This window comes from Eriocheir sinensis, chromosome 12 (assembly GCF_024679095.1).
Source record: "Eriocheir sinensis breed Jianghai 21 chromosome 12, ASM2467909v1, whole genome shotgun sequence".
In the NCBI taxonomy this organism is placed as follows: Eukaryota; Metazoa; Arthropoda; class Malacostraca; order Decapoda; family Varunidae; genus Eriocheir; species Eriocheir sinensis.
Window position 1 is genome coordinate 5,303,044 of NC_066520.1, and position 18,641 is coordinate 5,321,684.

At 41.2% G+C, this 18,641-nt stretch overlaps 2 protein-coding genes across 2 annotated transcripts; both read right to left on the reverse strand.

The window, feature by feature from the left end:
- Positions 1 to 953: 953 nt before the first annotated feature.
- Positions 954 to 3,967, reverse strand: LOC126997322 (uncharacterized). Its single transcript, XM_050858347.1, has 2 exons — positions 3,294 to 3,967; positions 954 to 3,023 (listed from the first exon to the last, which is right to left on the reverse strand). The coding sequence occupies exons 1-2, from the start codon at positions 3,830 to 3,832 to the stop codon at positions 2,561 to 2,563; spliced, it is 1,002 nt and encodes a 333-aa protein (XP_050714304.1). The 5' UTR covers positions 3,833 to 3,967; the 3' UTR covers positions 954 to 2,560.
- Positions 2,667 to 3,697, reverse strand: LOC126997243 (uncharacterized). Its single transcript, XM_050858241.1, has 2 exons — positions 3,663 to 3,697; positions 2,667 to 3,459 (listed from the first exon to the last, which is right to left on the reverse strand). Exons 1-2 carry the CDS (start codon positions 3,695 to 3,697, stop codon positions 2,667 to 2,669), a joined length of 828 nt encoding a protein of 275 aa, XP_050714198.1.
- Positions 3,968 to 18,641: the final 14,674 nt, after the last annotated feature.

Here is an 18,641-nt window from a genome sequence, read left to right on the forward strand (position 1 = left end):
TTGAATATAGAACGAACATACATTAGCTGAACTCACACTGTTTTGTATAAAGAACGAACTTATACTAGCTGTACTTACACTGTTTTGAATATAGAGCGAACTTACATTAGCTGAACTCACACTGTATTGAATATAGAACGAACTTACATTAGCTGAACTCACACTGTTTTAAATATAGAACGAACTTACATTAGCTGAACTCACACTGTTTTGAATATAGAACGAACTTACATTATCTGAGCCCACACTGTTTTGTATATAGAGCGAACTTACATTAGCTGAACTCACACTGTTTTGTATATAGAACGAACTTATATAAGCTGAACTCACACTGTTTTGTATATAGAAGGAACTTACATTAGCTGAACTCACACTGTTTTGTATATAGAACGAACTTACATTAGCTGAAGTCAAGCTGTTTTTGTATATAGAACGAACTTACATTAGCTGGAATCACACTGTTTTGTATATATAACGAACTTACATTAGTTGAACTCACACTCTTTTGAATATAGAACAAACTTACATTAGCTGAACCCACACTGTTTTGTATATAGAACGAACTTACATTAGCTGAACTCACACTGTTTTGCATATAGAACGAATTTACGTTAGCTGAACTCACACTGTTTTGAATATAGAACGAACTTACATTAGCTGAACTCACACTGTTTTGTATAAAGAACGAACTTACATTAGCTGAACTCACACTGTTTTGAATATAGAACGTTAGTCTACTTGGCAACCTTCAAAGGAAAGAATGACAGATTTTAATTTTTACATTTTTTTTACGTCTTGGCCTATTGCGCCGGTAGGCTTCTTCGCGGTGGATCCTGATGATCGGTCCAATGCCTCTTCCCGGTGGGGCCTGATGGTCGGCCCAGCCCGTTCTGGCGCAGGCGAGTGTTTATATTGGCGCCATCTTTCATTGGCTCATGCTGCCCTCCCGGAACTCATCTTTAATCCTAGAATCTAGAGTCCGGGTTGATAGGTGGTCTTCTGGACAGCATGTGGGTAGTTTTAAGCCACTCGGCGTTGGCTGAAAAATCACAGCTTGGTGGCAGCGGTCGGGGATTGAGCTCGCGTCCTCCTGAACGCGGGGCCGTCTCGCTCTCCGTTCAGCCACCGCCTCCCCTACTCAGATGCTTCTTGAGTTTACAGCCCTACAAGTTCCGCATTGTTCATATTGCTGGGAAAGATAGCTTAGGGGCGGATCTCCTCAGCAGGGCTTGATAAGTTTTAAATTCTGATTGTACTTCGGGGTTATTTTCTTGTTCCCATAATGTTGTTGGGTATTTCCTATTAAAGTTCTCGAGAGCAAGCACTCCTTCGTACTCAACCCTACACTTGCGATCTAGCTTCTGTTCATGCTCCCTTGCAGAACCACTATACTCTTCCCTAGGCAATATCATCTCCTTCCTTCGACAAATCCACATTCCCTACCAAAGCTGACCATCTCGTTCTAGCTTACAGCTGTCCTCTCCTTATTGCTGCTTCATCCTCCTACACACCATCGTGCCATTTCCCTTTACCTCACTGTTTACTTGCATTTCATCAAAGTGCTAAATGGTCTCTGATGTCTGGCACATTACAATTTTTTTTTATCATCTCCCAGTCTCATTTAATCTCTAAAAAAAAAGCAGAGTAGAGAGAAACATAAAGGTGGATACGAAAATCGAGAGTCGAGAAACATTTAGAAAAGGTGATGAACGAGTCCCAGGGAATTCCATTACTTAGACGAACTGTGATCGTTTGCTACAGCAACAATGTATCTACCGGAGAGGAAACGAGATGAAGACACAGAGTGAGGGATAAAATCCGTTGTAAAGTAGCTTAGAAAGCAAAGGTTTATGCCATGACGTACGGCAACAACTTTGGAGATGCCTAAGATATCAACAAAAGTTTTACGACAACCCACGTGAGAGGGTGACCAAGACTCAGTAATGGAAGAGGTCATCCGTAAAGCACTTCATACCCATACATAACGAAGCAGGTAAAGAAAAACGTTTATCTCTGAATGCAGTGCTGTATTTGTGTCACACAATGTGGAAAGCGGCGATACAAAGCCTCCCATTCCGGCCCTCACCAAACACCTCAATTCCACCACGTTGGAAGGTGTGAGCGAGGATCCACTCACTCTCTTGGCTCTCATAGTCTTGAGTTGCTCCTTAGAGATAAATTATAGATAGAGAGGGATTATTACTTGGCTAGAGTAGCACCTATAAAAAGGACTGTATTGATATGACCGTGTGTTTTCTTCTTTTTCTCCTTTCTTGTATCCTTTTTTCACATTTTCGCATTACCATTATCATTATTAAAACAATTCTTCTTCTTCTTCTTCTTTTTACTATTATTATTACTATTGTTGTTGTTGTTGTTGTTGTTGTTGTTGTCGTTGTTGTTGTTGTTGTTGTTGTTGTTGTTGTTGTCGTTGTTGTTGTTGTTGTTGTTGTTGTTATGTAATAATAGTATCTGCAAGTGTTAGTGTGATGCTCCGCCTCTTACTAAATTTTCTATATTTTCCATCTATCCACCTAACTACTCTGATGCGGTTGATTGTTCACGTCGTTGTGGTACTACTATCAGCTGTTGTAGTGGTAGTAGCCGTCGTGGTAGAATCAGCCGTTGTGGTGGTATCAGTCGTTGTGTCTGTTGTTACTTGTCCCTTAGTCGTCGTGTCTGTTGTTACTTGTCCCGCAGTCGTCGTGTCTGTTGTTACTTGTCCCGCAGTCGTCGTGTCTGTTGTTACTTGTCCCGTAGTCGTCGTGTCTGTTGTTACTTGTCCCGTAGTCGTCGTGTCTGTTGTTACTTGTCCCGCAGTCGTCGTGTCTGTTGTTACTTGTCCCGCAGTCGTCGTGTCTGTTGTTACTTGTCCCGCAGTCGTCGTGTCTGTTGTTACTTGTCCCGCAGTCGTCGTGTCTGTTGTTACTTGTCCCGCAGTCGTCGTGTCTGTTGTTACTTGTCCCGTAGTCGTCGTGTCTGTTGTTACTTGTCTCGTAGTCGTCGTGTCTGTTGTTACTTGTCTCGTAGTCGTCGTGTCTGTTGTTACTTGTCCCGCAGTCGTCGTGTCTGTTGTTACTTGTCCCGTAGTCGTCGTGTCTGTTGTTACTTGTCCCGTAGTCGTCGTGTCTGTTGTTACTTGTCTCGTAGTCGTCGTGTCTGTTGTTACTTGTCCCGCAGTCGTCTTGTCTGTTGTTACTTGTCCCGCAGTCGTCGTGTCTGTTGTTACTTGTCCCGCAGTCGTCGTGTCTGTTGTTACTTGTCCCGTAGTCGTCATGTCTGTTGTTACTTGCCTCGTAGTCGTCGTGTCTGTTGTTACTTGTCCCGTAGTCGTCGTGTCTGTTGTTACTTGTCCCGCAGTCGTCGTGTCTGTTGTTACTTGTCTCGTAGTCGTTGTGTCTGTTGTTACTTGTCTCGCAGTCGTCGTGTCTGTTGTTACTTGTCCTGCAGTCGTCGTGTCTGTTGTTATTTGTTTAGTAGTCGTAAAGGTTATTATTGGAAGTGTTACGGTGGTGACGGCAGGCAACGTGGGAGGCGGCACCGTGGGCAGCCCCGTCACGCCCATGTTCTCCAGTTCCTTTATGAGATCTTTTGCTTTCATATACACGGTAACATATGCAGTTGAAACTATAGGGAAGAGACTCTGTAACTTTGTATGTGACTGGCGCACCGCAGGGTAGGTTTCTGATGTCACCATGTTGGAGTTGGTTTTCAAGATGTTGATTGTACAAATTTTCAGATTACTAGTAAGGGATTTGATAGTCTGAGTGTCTCTATTTTCGATTGCTGTGGATATATCATTGAGTGCGGCGGACAATTTATCCACTAACATATCTATGCAGGTGAGGTCGGCTGAGAGATCCCTCTTTCTTCTACGTCTTTTGCGACCCAACGCGTCGATTAAGCTCTGTAATGCGTTAATTGCGTCAGATACGGCGCCCTGGAGATCAATAAGTGCAGCAAGAATGTCAATTAGTATATTTATCAAGCCATTGTTGGCAGCTGTTGTCGTCGTTGTTGTATCTGTTGTTGTTGTTGTTGTTGATGAAACTGTCGGTGTAGTTGTAACTGTTGTTGATGTGGTCGTATTTGAATCTGTTGTTGATGAAGTCGTAGTTGTATCTGTTGTTGTTCTTGAACTTGATGTCGTAGTTGTTGTAGTTGTACTTGTTGTTGCTGTTCTTGTACCTGCTATTGTCGTAGTAGTGCCTGTTGTTGTTGTTGTTGTTGTTGTTGTACCTGCTGTTGTCGTAGTAGTGCCTGTTGTTGTTGTTGTTGTTGTTGTTGTTGTTGTTGTTGTTGTTGTACCTGCCTGTTGTTGTTGTTGTTGTTGTGGTGGTGGTGGTGGTGGTGGTTTTTGGAGGTACTTTTGGCGTTGTCGTCGTCTTCACAGCTGGATGAAGATAAAAAGGTTATCATAATGGAGTACAAAACAAAGGTGTTTTTGTATAACGAATTTTTTGTCGATTATTTCTTTCAACTGGAATTATATGAAGTCCATCGCATACATCAATTTTGTCAATGTTTTATTTTGTTAAGGTAAATCAGAAACTCTAGGACTGAGCACCGCATATCCATGGCGCAAACATCCGACACTGAAGTAAATGAAAGAGTCTTTATTGTGCTCGTGACTGACACAAAGAAATGCATTTGAGTTACTTCCTATGTTTTATTCATACTATACACCAATATATTTTTTTACCCTTTTCCCCAAACGTGTAGCTGCTTTTAACCGTTCAGAAGTACTGACTGTTGACAGGTCTACTCACCCTCGACGCAGCAAAAGCAGGCCTTGTGTTCACACTTGCCGACGACGTGGCCGTGACAAAGTTTTTTCTTAGCGATGCAGTGGCCGCGTCCCCACAGGCACGTCTTGGGACACTTGACGCAACACTCACACTTGCCGTTGCTGCAGCCTTTCTTGATGCGCTTCTCTGTCTTCTTGCACTTCTTCTTGCACTTGCCCTTCTTTTTCTTGCATTTATTTGTAGTGCTCTCTTTGCAGCCTGTTAATGGTCAGTAATAAAACTTAGCAAAATAAGAAGTCGTGACGAGCCTTGTTCCATGATAGTATGCAGATTAATAATTAGAGATTAATAATTAGTCCAGAATGAAGGCCGCCTAAAATCTTGATTGTTATAGTTAATGTGATCCCAAAAGTGAATATGTAAATCTACGTAAATCCAGAATCCTATAAAATAAAGTTGGAGCCCCGAGTAAGCCATCTGATCCGTCTTATTACTACCATAACAAACACAGATTACACTACGGATCTTCCCCCTGCTCCATACAGTTCCATACAGTACAGTCATTCCTGAACGTGTACATTTCATGAGGCAGACAAAAAAGTCATGCCCGTACTCACCCTTCTTCTTCTTCTTTTTCTTTTTTTTGAGGCAGCATTCGCACGTTTTGCTCTTGCCACACTTGCCGGGGATCACCTTGGTCTTGCACGCCCCCCACTCTTTGCACCTCCCATGGGCCTTGACGCACTTGTTCATTTTCGGCTGACACTCATCTCCCCATTTTACCGTCTTACCTTCGTCGCCTGGGTCCTTTTTCTCATTTGTTTCCTTGGCTAGTTTTTCGGCGTTCTTCCCTTTGTCCTTTGCTTTCTTGGGCGTTTCTTCCGAGTTCTGCTTTTTCTTGTTTCTTTTCTCGGCTAGTTCTTCAGAGTTCTTTTTCGCACTTTTTTTCTTGGTTATTTTTTTTGTGTTCTTTTTTTTATTTCTTTTCTTGGCAATTTTTTTCGAGTTCTTCTTTGATGAGTGTGCGCTTTTATTTCTTTTAGTGCCGGAGGATTTTTTTGCTACTTTATTTTGTTGTTGATTTTTCCTGCGATCATTATCTCCTGACAGAACTTTGCCAGACGCTTTCCCTTCAGTTTGAATGTCGTCCTTCAGTTTGTAAATTGCAGCCTTCAGCAGTGCTAGATTCTTGCTCCTTTCCTGGCTCGACCTTTTCTCTTCATCCATCGAAGGGACAGGCATACAGTTCCCTTCTGCGGGATCGCACCCAACTTCCTTGATGCCGAATACGTCATTTCCAGTGTCTTGACTTCCATCTCCAGCGACAATGGCGGCCTAGGAGAAAATATATTGCTGGGTGTAAACTGTGAGAACCTAGGGTGACTCGAGTCAACCTTGGGCAGGATTTAGGTACAAAGCCAATTGATAGTTCGTAGCGACTAAAGCTAGGAGATGCTTTTAATTATAAACTTGGACGCATTTAAACACCTTGACACACAAAAAAGGTATAGGCTACAGCTTCTCATAATCTATTTTTGCCTGCTTTATTTTTCTATGAACAACGGTGTTTATACAAGAGTCTCACAGAGCCCATAGATACTCTAAAAACGGCTTCCTGATGCCGGACATGTTTCCCGCGTTAACAAAACAAACGACCTGGCTTGGTACGGGAGAGATGTGTTTCCTAGGTGGGCAGCGTCGCTCTGTGCGTGACCGGATGGGGCCATTAGAAGTTATTGAACCACAAGGAATTACTCCAGCTTTGGGGATATTTGAAGAAGGTAGAATAAAAAAGATCACAAAAATCTCTACTGATTTTTTTTTTTTTTTACAGCTACGGAGACAGTTCAAGGGCGTTATGAAAAAAATAAAAAAAAGGCCCGCTACTTACTGCTCTAGAACAGAAGTTAAAGGAGTGTTCAAAATCAGAGGTCAATTTCGGGAGGAGAGGTGTCCTGATACCCTCCTCTTGAAAGAGTTCAAGTCATAGGCAGGAGGAAATACAGATGAAGGAAGATTGTTCCAGAGTTTACCAGCGTGAGGGATGAAAGAGTGAAGATGCTGGTTAACTCTTGCATAAGGGGTTTGGACAGTATAGGGATGAGCATGAATAGAAAGTCGTGTGCAGCGGGGCCGCGGGAGGAGGGGAGGCATGCAGTTAGCAAGTTCTGAAGAGCAGTTAGCATGAAAATATCGATAGAAGATAGAAAGGGAGGCAACATGGCGGCGGAATTTTAGAGGTAGAAGACTATCAGTATGAGGAGGAGAGCTGATGAGACGAAGAGCCTTTGATTCCACTCTGTCAAGGAGAGCTGTGTGAGTGGACCCCCCCCACACATGAGACGCATTCTCCATACGAGGGCGGACAAGGCCCCTGTAAATGGACAGCAACTGTGCGGGGGAGAAGAACTGGCGGAGACGGTACAGAACGCCCAGCCTCGAGGAAGCTGATTGAGTATGAGATGAGATATGAAGTTTCCAGTTGAGATTTTGAGTTAAGGATAGACCGAGGATGTTTAGTGTTGAGGAAGGTGATAGCTGGCTGTTGTCAAAGAGTAGGGGATAGTTGTTTGGAAGATTGTGTCGAGTGGATAGGTGGAGAAACTGTGTTTTTGAGGCGTTGAAGGACACCAGTTTCCTCTTGCCCCATTCGGAAATAGTAGTAAGGTCTGAGGCAAAACGTTCTGCAGCCTCCAGCCTTGAGTCGTTAAGTTCCTGTAGGGTGGGTCTTCTATTAAAAGAAGTTGAGTAATGCAGAGTGAAATCATCGGCGTAGGAATAAATAGGACAGTTCGTTTTGGAAAGAAGATCATCAATGAACAACAGAAAGAGATTTGGAGATAGGACAGAACCCTGTGGGACACCACTGTTAATAGGTTTAGGGAAAGAACAGTGACCGTCTACCACAGCAGAAATAGAACGGTCACAAAGGAAACTGGAGATAAAGGAACAGAGAGAAGGATATAAACCGTAGGAGGGTAGTTTGGAAAGCAAAGATTTGTGCCAGACCCTATCAAAAGCTTTTGATATGTCCACCGCAATAGCAAAGGTTTCACCGAAACGGCTAAGAGAGGATGACCAAGAGTCAGTTAAAAAGGCTAGATCACCAGTAGAACGCTCCTTGCGGAACCCATACTGGCGATCAGATAGAAGGTCAGAAGTGGAAAGGTGTTTTTGAATCTTCCGGTTAAGGATTGATTCAAAAGCTTTAAATAGACAAGAAAGTAAAGCTATAGGACGGTAGTTTGAGGGATTGGAACGGTCACCCTTCTTAGGCACAGGCTGTATGAAGGCATACTTCAAGCAGGAAGGAAAGGAAGATGTTGACAGGCGGAGGCGAAAGAGTTTGACCAGGCAGGGTGACAGCACGGAGGCACAGTTTTTAAGTACAATAGGAGGCACTCCATCAGGTCCATAAGCCTTCTGAGGATTGAGGCCAGAGAGGGAATAGAAAACATCATTTTGAAGAATCTTTTAACAGGCATAAAGGAGTCAGAGGGGGGATGAGTAGGAGAAATATGCCCAGAATCGTCCAGAGTGGTGTTTTTAGAAAAAGTTTGAGAGAAGAGTTCAGCCTTAGAGATAGATGAGACGGCAGTGTTGCCGTCAGGACTGAGGAGTGGAGGGAAAGATGAAGAAGTGAAGTTGGAGGAGATGTTTTTGGCTAGATGCCAGAAGTCACGGGAAGAGCTAGAGAAAGCAAGGTTTTGGCATTTTCTATTAATGAATGAGTTTTTGGATAGTCGGAGAATAGATTTGGCACGATTTCGGGCAGAAATGTAAAGTTCATAATTAGCATTAGTTTGAAGGCTCTGGCACCTTTTGTGAGCTGCCTCTCTATCATTGACAGCACGAGAACAAGTGTGAGTAAACGAAAGCTTTCTAGCGTGAGGAGTAGAGAAAGAACGAGGAATGTATGCCTCTATTCCAGATAAAATCACCTCTGTGATGCGTTGAGCACACACAGAGGGTTCTCTATCCTGGAAGCAATAATCATTCCACGGGAAATCTGAAAAGTACATCCTCAGGTCGTCCCACCGAGCTGAAGCAAAATGCCAGAAGCATCGCCTCTTCGGTGGGTCCAGAGGGTGTACAGGAGCGAAAGGACAAGATGCAGAAATAAGATTGTGATCGGAGGAGCCCAATGGAGAGAACAGTTTGACAGAATAAGCAGAAGGGTTTGAGGTAAGGAAGAGGTCTAGAATGTTGGGCCGGTCTCCAAGACGGTCGGGAATACGTGTAGGGTGCTGGACCAACTGCTCTAGGTCATTGAGGATAGCAAAGTTGTAGGCTTATTCACCAGGATGGTCAGTGAAAGAGGATGAAAGCCAAAGCTGGTGGTGATTATGTTAAATGTTCCTTCCGTAACTTCCACTGCCTTGTTTAACTTGTTTGATTTTTAAAAAATTTGGTTATCATATATCAGTGCATTAAAGAGGTAAACTACGAGACAAACGCTTGTAGCTGTAGGTGCTTTTTCTTCTCAAGAACCTGTTTTACACTTGTGAGTTACAACCGTTGCAACACTGGAAAATTGTCGGACACGAGGCAGAATAGAGATTTTTATATTCCTCGAAATATAACAAAAGATTTGTCTGTAAAACACATACATAGAACAGTCAGATTTCAATCCGAATATTAGGTTATTAATATGACGAAACTGTGAGCGTTGCAGAGCGTCCAAGGAAGGTGCTCGGGGCGTGAAGTGTGACGACGAGAAGCTGCAATGAATCTTGTGGTTCTATTATTCCTTGAATTACTTTTGTCAGCTGTGCAGACAACGGCCAGACCAAATGAACAGGAAAAGGCAAAGTTCTAACGAAAGAAGAGTCTTTGTATTTTAAACCCAAAGCAAAATTTGAAGGAGTCACCTGAAGCAGGAGCAGCAGGAGTAGCCAGCGCGGGACGGTGCCGGTGGCGACCGGGGAAGATACAGCTCTCATGCCGGCCGAGACACAAGTCTGCCGTGTTGCACTGGTTTGTCTGGGTTTTTCATTTAAGTATGGCACACATGCTTTAGCTGTCCACGTCACCCTGCAGCCCTTTACCACATGTGAAGGTCGCTGAACCTTAGCAAAATACAATATACTACATTGATATGCATTAGATGTGTTCGCGTCGAAAATATGGGCGCTATTCCAATGCCGATATGCTTCTTCTTAGGGTTCGTTCATACTACAACCAGAGCAGGGAAGAGCAAAGCAGAGCGGAGCGGCCCGGTAAGGTGTTCCCATATAAGCAGAGCAAGGCGGCCTGCACAAATATCATTCGCAGGCAACAGCCCGATAAACTCCCCGGTGTTTATCTGGAAGGATGATGAAAAATGTAACGATTTACAAAGGAACATGGAATTTCGTTGTTAAAGCCAAGTCCCACGGCTGTGTGGGTCACTGATGTTTGAGTAAAGGATCAGAATATCACCAAATTAGCTTTTCTAAACATACGGCTATTATATATCATTAAATTGTACCTCAACTATGCACAATCTGGTCAATTTTTATAATATTGGCTTCAGCAATAAAAAATCACCTATGTAAATAGTTTCTTGGCCATGTTTATTGAAGGGTGGAGGCGTGGAGGACCGCTAGCTGCGAGCAGCAAAAAATACGACCAAATTTCCCGAGCCTGCCACTCCGCTACGCGCTGCGCCGCTCCGCTTGCGGTGTGAACAGCTGAACGTCTGTACATTCAAAACTATCTAGAAATTAATGCCGCTACTAACCGCTCTGCTCTGCTCTGCTCTGCTTGTAATGTGAACGAACCCTTTCTGACACATTAATCTACCATGAGATGGCAGGAACTTGCCGCATTGGCACTGTCAATATGATGGCATTTTTTCTTGGAGTACATCACACAGAGCGAATTGCTGCTGTGGCTCAGTGAGAAGCCAGTGGCAACTGGCAATTATAAGAAAATTAGAAGATTGAATAGATTCCATAAATTGTTGAGTATTTTTATGCTTCTCTATCGAAACGTTGCAGATTTTTTTTTTCTTGCCTAATTCCATCTCCCTCCCCTGATCTATCTCTATCTCAATCTCTATCTATCTATCTGTCCATCGATATTTATATCCTTGTCAATCTGTCTATCTAATATTGTTTTTACAAGAGACGAAGCAGGTAGAGAGGGAGGAACTATAAGCTGCCTGTCCAGAAGCCCCCGAACGCCTGAGACGCCGAGAAAGAGAAAATGAAAGTCAAAACGATGAGAGAGAAGGAGAAAAAGGACGAGATAATATATATATATATATATATATATATATATATATATATATATATATATATATATATATATATATATATATATATATATATATATATATATATATATATATATATATATATATATATATATATATATATATATATATATATATATATATATATATATATATATATATATATATATATATATATATATAGTGGTAGGGTAATAAATATTTAGAAGTTCACAAGAAATAAAAAAAAATCAGGAATTAGAAACAACTATAAGATGAGCAACATATAAATAATTTCTTTTTAAATATACTATTAAAAACATATAAATAAATAAAGCAGTAAATATGTAAATAAATATATCCACCATATATTACAGGAAGAATAACGGCTGGAATAAAACAACAGGGAACATCCATACAAACTGCCGCCTGCCCAAGAATCATGTTTGCTTTTCACTTGAAAGAGTGAACGTCAATAGCATTACAAAGATCTTCGTTCAACAAGATACAGAGACTAACAGCATGGGATAAGAAACAACGCTGGAACTGGCTGGTGCGGCAACGGATCGGGATGCCTTGGGCAGCTTAAGCAAGTTAGTGTTACGTGTTTCTAACCAGGCGGTGTGTTGGTTAAAGTTCTTTACTGACGCCCAGGCCACAGGTGCGTCAGTGTGCGAGTATTCTACGAAATGTGGCCAGAAAGTGTTATATTGTGCGTTCGAGTGCCCGGGCTGTGACAGAGATTAGAGCGAGCACATGCTGCTCCGTAAGCTCGACACCGGTTTACGTGAGCCGAGCCGGCTCACGTAAACCGGCGCGAGGTGTTCCAGGGCTGCGATAGCTTCAAGAGCGTCGACAGCCTTAGAGCATATTGTGTGGCATTTGAAGCGGCAGAAAAGGACGCTCTTGGTCCCATGCAGGAGCGTCGGGCCGCTGGTACCGCCGCGGAAGCCATAGAAGACGTCACTGACGGGGATGACGTCATCGCAGCGGCACGGGCTGTGAAAGACCTCGGTAACCGGTGCGGCAACTATGGAGGCCGCCATCATCCTGGAAAATTGGTGTGCCCTACGGGGAACGCTGCGTGCCTAGCCGGCTTCAAAAGTTCGTTTCCACATACTGGGAATGTTTGTGTCAACGGGGATGGTAGCTCTGAAGGGGCGGAGTTAGGGTTTTTGACTTCACGTGTACGCATGGTTCGGAATCTGATAACGGAACGAGTATCAGTGTTTCATCCGAGATTTCTTATTCTCATGGAATTCGTGTTGGCGGACAGCCAGCATAAATAAAAGTAGCGATTAATGACAGCATCACATAACATACTATTAGTAGTAACAAATGTACGGAAGTGGGGGTTGGTGGAAGTGGGGGGGGCACGGAAGTGGGGGTTGGGGGGTCAGCGGGGGGGTGACGGAAGAGGGGGTTGCTGGTCTCCCCCCCCTCCCACAGCTTTCACCTTTCCCCCACCCAGCCACCCCCACACCCAACCCATACCCCCCCTCTCGGGCTAGCGTACGGAAGCGGGAGGGTGACGGGAGTGGGTTTCGTCTTATTTCTTTCCTTAACTTATATATATATATATATATATATATATATATATATATATATATATATATATATATATATATATATATATATATATATATATATATATATATATATATATATATATATATATATATATATATATATATATATATATATATATATTTTTAATCAGGTTATTTGGTGCCATCTGACCCTAAACACTGCAGCACCAAGTCTTTTTTTTTATTTTGCATTAATTAATGTCTTATATCTCATTTCTTAACTTCTTTCTTCTTATTTCTTTTCTCAACTTACATTTCTTTATATTTTCTGCCTGCTCTTCGGTGCCGTATGACCTTAGACGTTGCCGCATCGAGTTTACCTTTTTCCCTAGATCAAGATTGCGCTCAAAACGAAGGCAACCCAGAAATACCTCTGTGAGTCAGCGAAGGGAAGGGAGAGAGAGCGATGTGAGAGGGAAAGTGGTACGGAAGAGACGGGGGAAAAGGCTTAAAGTGAAAAAGAATCATGCGCGCGCGTGTGTGTGTGTGTGTGTGTGTGTGTGTGTGTGTGTGTGTTCCATTCCCCTCTGATTCTTGAGAAATCTGCGGTGAGCTCTGGAAATAAAAGACAGGACCAAGGGGGTCTTCTTATTTCTCGGTTGTCTGTCTCTTTCAAACATGGTAAGGTTGCATTCAGTGTAATTTTCCGTCTTCGCTGTGTTGAGTTTCACTGTATTGTTTTTTGCTATATGACATTACTTGATTATTTTCCTATTCGTTTTTTTTTTCTTATTATTTCTCAGATGTCTATGTCTCTGTCAAACATGGTAAGGTTGTATTCTTTGTAATTTTCCGTTCTTTATTACAGCGCGTTTCGTTGTATTTATTTCTGTATATGTCATTTTTAATTTCTTTTTCCACTTGTTTGTTTTTCTTATTCGCTGTTCGTGTACTTTTTCAAGCTTATTACAACATGTTTATTTATTTGTTTTGTCTATGTCTCATCAAGCTTACTGTCTACGTCACCAGCGAGAGGTATTAAAGATGAAAGTTTAAAAGACACTCATGTAACGCTAGAGGTAATATTATAATTTAACCTTTATTTTTATTTTTATTTCGGGGTCATGAATTATCATTACATATATTATGTTATCGCCTAAATGTATATTATTGTTACGGCCCCTGCTACAACTACTACTACTACTACTACTACTACTACTACTACTACTACTACTACTACTACTACTACTACTACTACTGCAATTCCTCCTCCTTCTAGGTTACTACTACCATTCCTGCTACTTCTATTACTGCTGCGGCTACTGCTACTGCTATTACTATTACTACTACTACTACTGCTACTACTACTACTACTACGACTACGACTACTACTACTACTGATACTGATACTTCTTATACTTCTACTACGACTAAGGCTACGGTTCCATATAAAAGTACTACCACTACCACCACCACCATCACCACCACCAGCACCCTCTTCAACAGGCCGTCTATATCCCCCCAGGCGTTCACCTCCCGGCAATACCTCCAATCATTGCCTCCGGGTCACCAGGTAATATACTACAGCCCGCGCCGCGTACCCTCACACACGCAACCTCTTACTGGGACCTGATGTCAACAAGAGCACGTTTTATATATAGAAGGAAGTCATACTGAAAGAACTCGCACTGCTTTGAATATAGAACGAACTTACATTAGCTGAACTCATACTGTTTTGTATATAGAATGAACTTATATTAGCTGAACTCACACTGTTTTCAATATAGAACGAGCTTACATTAGCTGAACCCACACTGTTTTGTATATAGAACGAACTTACATTATCTGAGCTCACACTCTTTTGAGTATAGAACGAACTTACATTAGCTGAACTCACACTGTTTTGTATATAGAATGAACTTACATTAGCTGAACTCACACTGTTTTCAATATAGAACGAGCTTACATTAGCTGAACTCACACTGTTTTGTATATAGAATGAATTTACATTATCTGAACTCACACTGTTTTGAGTATAGAACGAACTTACATTAGCTGAACCCCACACTGTTTTGTATATAGAACGAACTTACATTAACTGAACTCACACTGTTTTGTAAATAGAACGAACTTACATTAGCTGAACTCACACTGTTTTGTATATAGAACGAACTTGCATTAGCTGAACTCACACTGTTTTGTATATAGAACGAACTTACATTAGCTGAACTCACACTGCTTTGAATATAGAACGAACTTACTTTAGCTGAACCCACACTGTTGTATATATAGAACGAGCTTACATTAGCTGAACTCACACTGTTTTGAAAATAGAACGAACTCACATTAGCTGAACTCACACTGTTTTGTATAAAGAACGAACTTACATTAGCTGAACTCACACTGTTTTGAATATAGAACGAACTTACATTAGCTGAACTCACATTGTTTTGAATATAGAACGAACTTACATTAGCTGAGCCAACACTGTTTTGTATATAGAGCGAACTTACATTAGCTGAACTCACACTGTTTTGTATATAGAACGAACTTATATAAGCTGAACTCACACTGTTTTGTATATAGAACGAACTTACATTAGCTGAACTCACACTATTTTGTATATAGAACGAACTTACATGAGCTGAACTCACGCTGTTTTGTATATAGAACGAACTTACATTAGCTGAACTCACACTGTTTTGTATATATAACGAACTTACATTAGATGAACTCACACTGTTTTGAATATAGAACAAACTTACATTAGCTGAACCCACACTGTTTTGTATATAGAACGAACTTACATTAGCTGAGCTCACACTGTTTTGTATATAGAACGAACTTACATTAGCTGAACTCACACTGTTTTGAATATAGAACGAACTTACATTAGCTGATCTCACACTGTTTTGTATAAAGAACGAACTTACATTAGCTGAACTCACACTGTTTTGAATATAGAACGCACTTACATTAGCTGAACTCAAACTGTATTGAATATAGAACGAACTTACATTAGCTGAACTCACACTGTTTTGAATACAGAACGAGCTTAGCTGAACTCACACTGTTTTGAATATAGAACGAACTTACATTATCTGAGCCCACACTGTTTTGTATATAGAGCGAACTTACATTAGCTGAACTCACACTGTTTTGTATATAGAACGAACTTATATAAGCTGAACTCACACTGTTTTGTATATAGAACGAACTTACATTAGCTGAACTCACACTGTTTTGTATATAGAACGAGCCTACATTAGCTGAACTCACGCTGTTTTTGTATATAGAACGAACTTACATTAGCTGTAATCACACTGTTTTGTATATATAACGATGTTACATTAGCTGAACTCACACTCTTTTGAATATAGAACAAACTTACATTAGCTGAACCCACACTGTTTTGTATATAGAACGAACTTACATTAGCTGAACTCACACTGTTTTGTATATAGAACGAATTTACATTAGCTGAACTCACAATGTTTTGAATATAGAACGAACTTACATTAGCTGAACTCACACTGTTTTGTATAAAGAACGAACTTACATTAGCTGAACTCACACTGTTTTGAATATAGAACGAACTTACATTAGCTGAACTCACACTGTATTGAATATTGAACGAATTTACATTAGCTGAACTCACACTGTTTTGAATATAGAACGAACTTACATTAGCTGAACTCACACTGTTTTGAATATAGAACGAACTTACATTAGCTGAACTCACACTGTATTGAATATTGAACGAATTTACATTAGCTGAACTCACACTGTTTTGAATATAGAACGAACTTACATTAGCTGAACTCACACTGTATTGAATATTGAACGAATTTACATTAGCTGAACTCACACTGTTTTGAATATAGAACGAACTTACATTAGCTGAACTCACACTGTTTTGAATATAGAACGAAGTTACATTAGCTGAACCCACACTCCTGGAAGAAGTTAAAATTTTCTAAAGGCTACAATAAAATCAGTATGACCGATGAAGATACGGCACGTCACAATGAACAAACTCACTGTCTTCTCTGTAAATACGGGTTTTAAAAGGTAAAGGAGTAAAACATCATGACCATGAAAAATCAGGAAACAATTACATTGGAGCTTATTGTAATAGATGCAACCTTCAAATGAAAAATCACAAATTGCAGCTCACTCTCATTGCACATAATGCGGATTACGACATGTCGTTAATCCTGCGTGAATTAACGCTATCTGACTTGAAAATCAAACTAAGACCAAAACATTCAGTTCACAAATACCATGAAGTCATCATAAATGACTTGAGATATATTGACTCGTATGTCTTTATGTCAGGTTCACTCGCGCCTTTAGCGAACCAATTCATCAGCAATGGGAACGAACCCATATACACACAACAGACGTTGAAAGATGTGCCAGCACCTGCGTTACCATTATTGATCAAGGGAAAGCAGGTTTTTTGTTATGACTATATGGATTCGATGGAACGACTTTCTGAAACACGACTTCCATCCGGCGAAGATTTTTTGAATTCGCTTGAAGAAGCAGAACTTTCCGAAAGTGATTATAAACATGCTCAGAATGTTTGGAAAGTAGCTGGGTGTCAGAGCCTGAAGGACTATTTGTTGCTTTACGTAAAAGTGGATGTTGGCCTTCTATGTGATGTCTTCCTAGAGTGGCGAGGTATTTTGAAAACCCAGTGGAGGTTGTATATTGTAAATTATGTTAGCCTGCCAAGATTTGCCTATGACTCTTTTCTGTTAAAAACACAGCAGGAATTAGAGATGCTTAGTAGCCCAGACATATATCATTGCATTCAAACACATGTGCGTGGGGGGCTACACAAGTGTTGTGCGTCGTTTTGTACGCGCCAATAACATCTACACGAACCCTCAGTTTAATCCAAAACATGCTAGAAACACTTTCCTTTCATATCTTGACTTCAACAGTCTTTATCCCACTGCAATGCAAGAGAATTTACCATGTGGAGATATGAGAAAACTAGATGAGACAGAAATGCAACGGTTTTTGAGCGGGGGGGGGGGGGGGGGGGGGGTCAATTAAGCAGCCGATGGCGATTTTGGATACCTCATTCTGTGCGATACTGAGGCTGTCTCACGTGAAGTCATTGATAAAACGGATGACCTCCCACTGACCATCAGAAGACACAATATCATCAATAGAGATGTATCGTCAGTCACACACGAATGGTATGAAGAAGAAAACCGTCCAGTACCGTGTAAGAACATAAAACTGATTGGAACACATGCTGCTCAGGAAAAAATGCTGTTTGCTCTGCCCCTCCTTAAACCACTTATTCAACTAGGCCGGGTTGTTAAAAAAGTGCATGCTATTTATATGTTTAAGCAAAAACACTTTCATTCAGGATAACAAAAGTGCTACTTGCCTTATCAAGAAAACTGCAATCAAGTGTATTTCAAACAGCATTTTTGGTCGATTCCTGATGAACGCGGCCAAATATAGTGAAGACATAGATATTGTCACCAACCGCGAAAAGTTTTTGAAGCTGGTCCGAAGTCCTTACTTTAAACGTGTTGTATCCCTCAATGATGGCCATGTAGTTGTAGTTCGCCATAAGAAATATTCACAGGTGAATCATCCAAACTACATTGGCTACTACATCCTAGAGCTGTCCAAGCTGCGACTATATGATTTCTTTTACAAATGCATGAAGGCTCATTACGGGGATCGGGCGAAACTAGTGTATTGTGACACTGATTCCTTAATAACAGAAATTGAAACTCCTGATCTATTAACAGAGTACTCGCAGGAACCCTTTAAAAGCTATATAGACACAAGTAACTTTCGCTCCTCACATTCCTTGTACAACACAGACAACAAAGGCAAGCTCAGATTTCTCAAGTCTGAAGTGAGGGAATTTGTAGGTGTAAGACCAAAGTGCTACTCCATCCTCTTGGCAGACGGTGACCGGTTGAGTTCAGCTAAGAGCGTTCCAAAGTTCATAACGAAAAAAAATGCTCATCAGCGATACAAAGACGTCCTATTCCAGAAGCAAACATTTACCTTTGGCTATCAGGGATTCACAGTGCGTAATGGACGAATGAGTACAGTAAAATATCCAAAGAGAGGGATATCTGTAGTTGAGGACAAAAGATACTACAT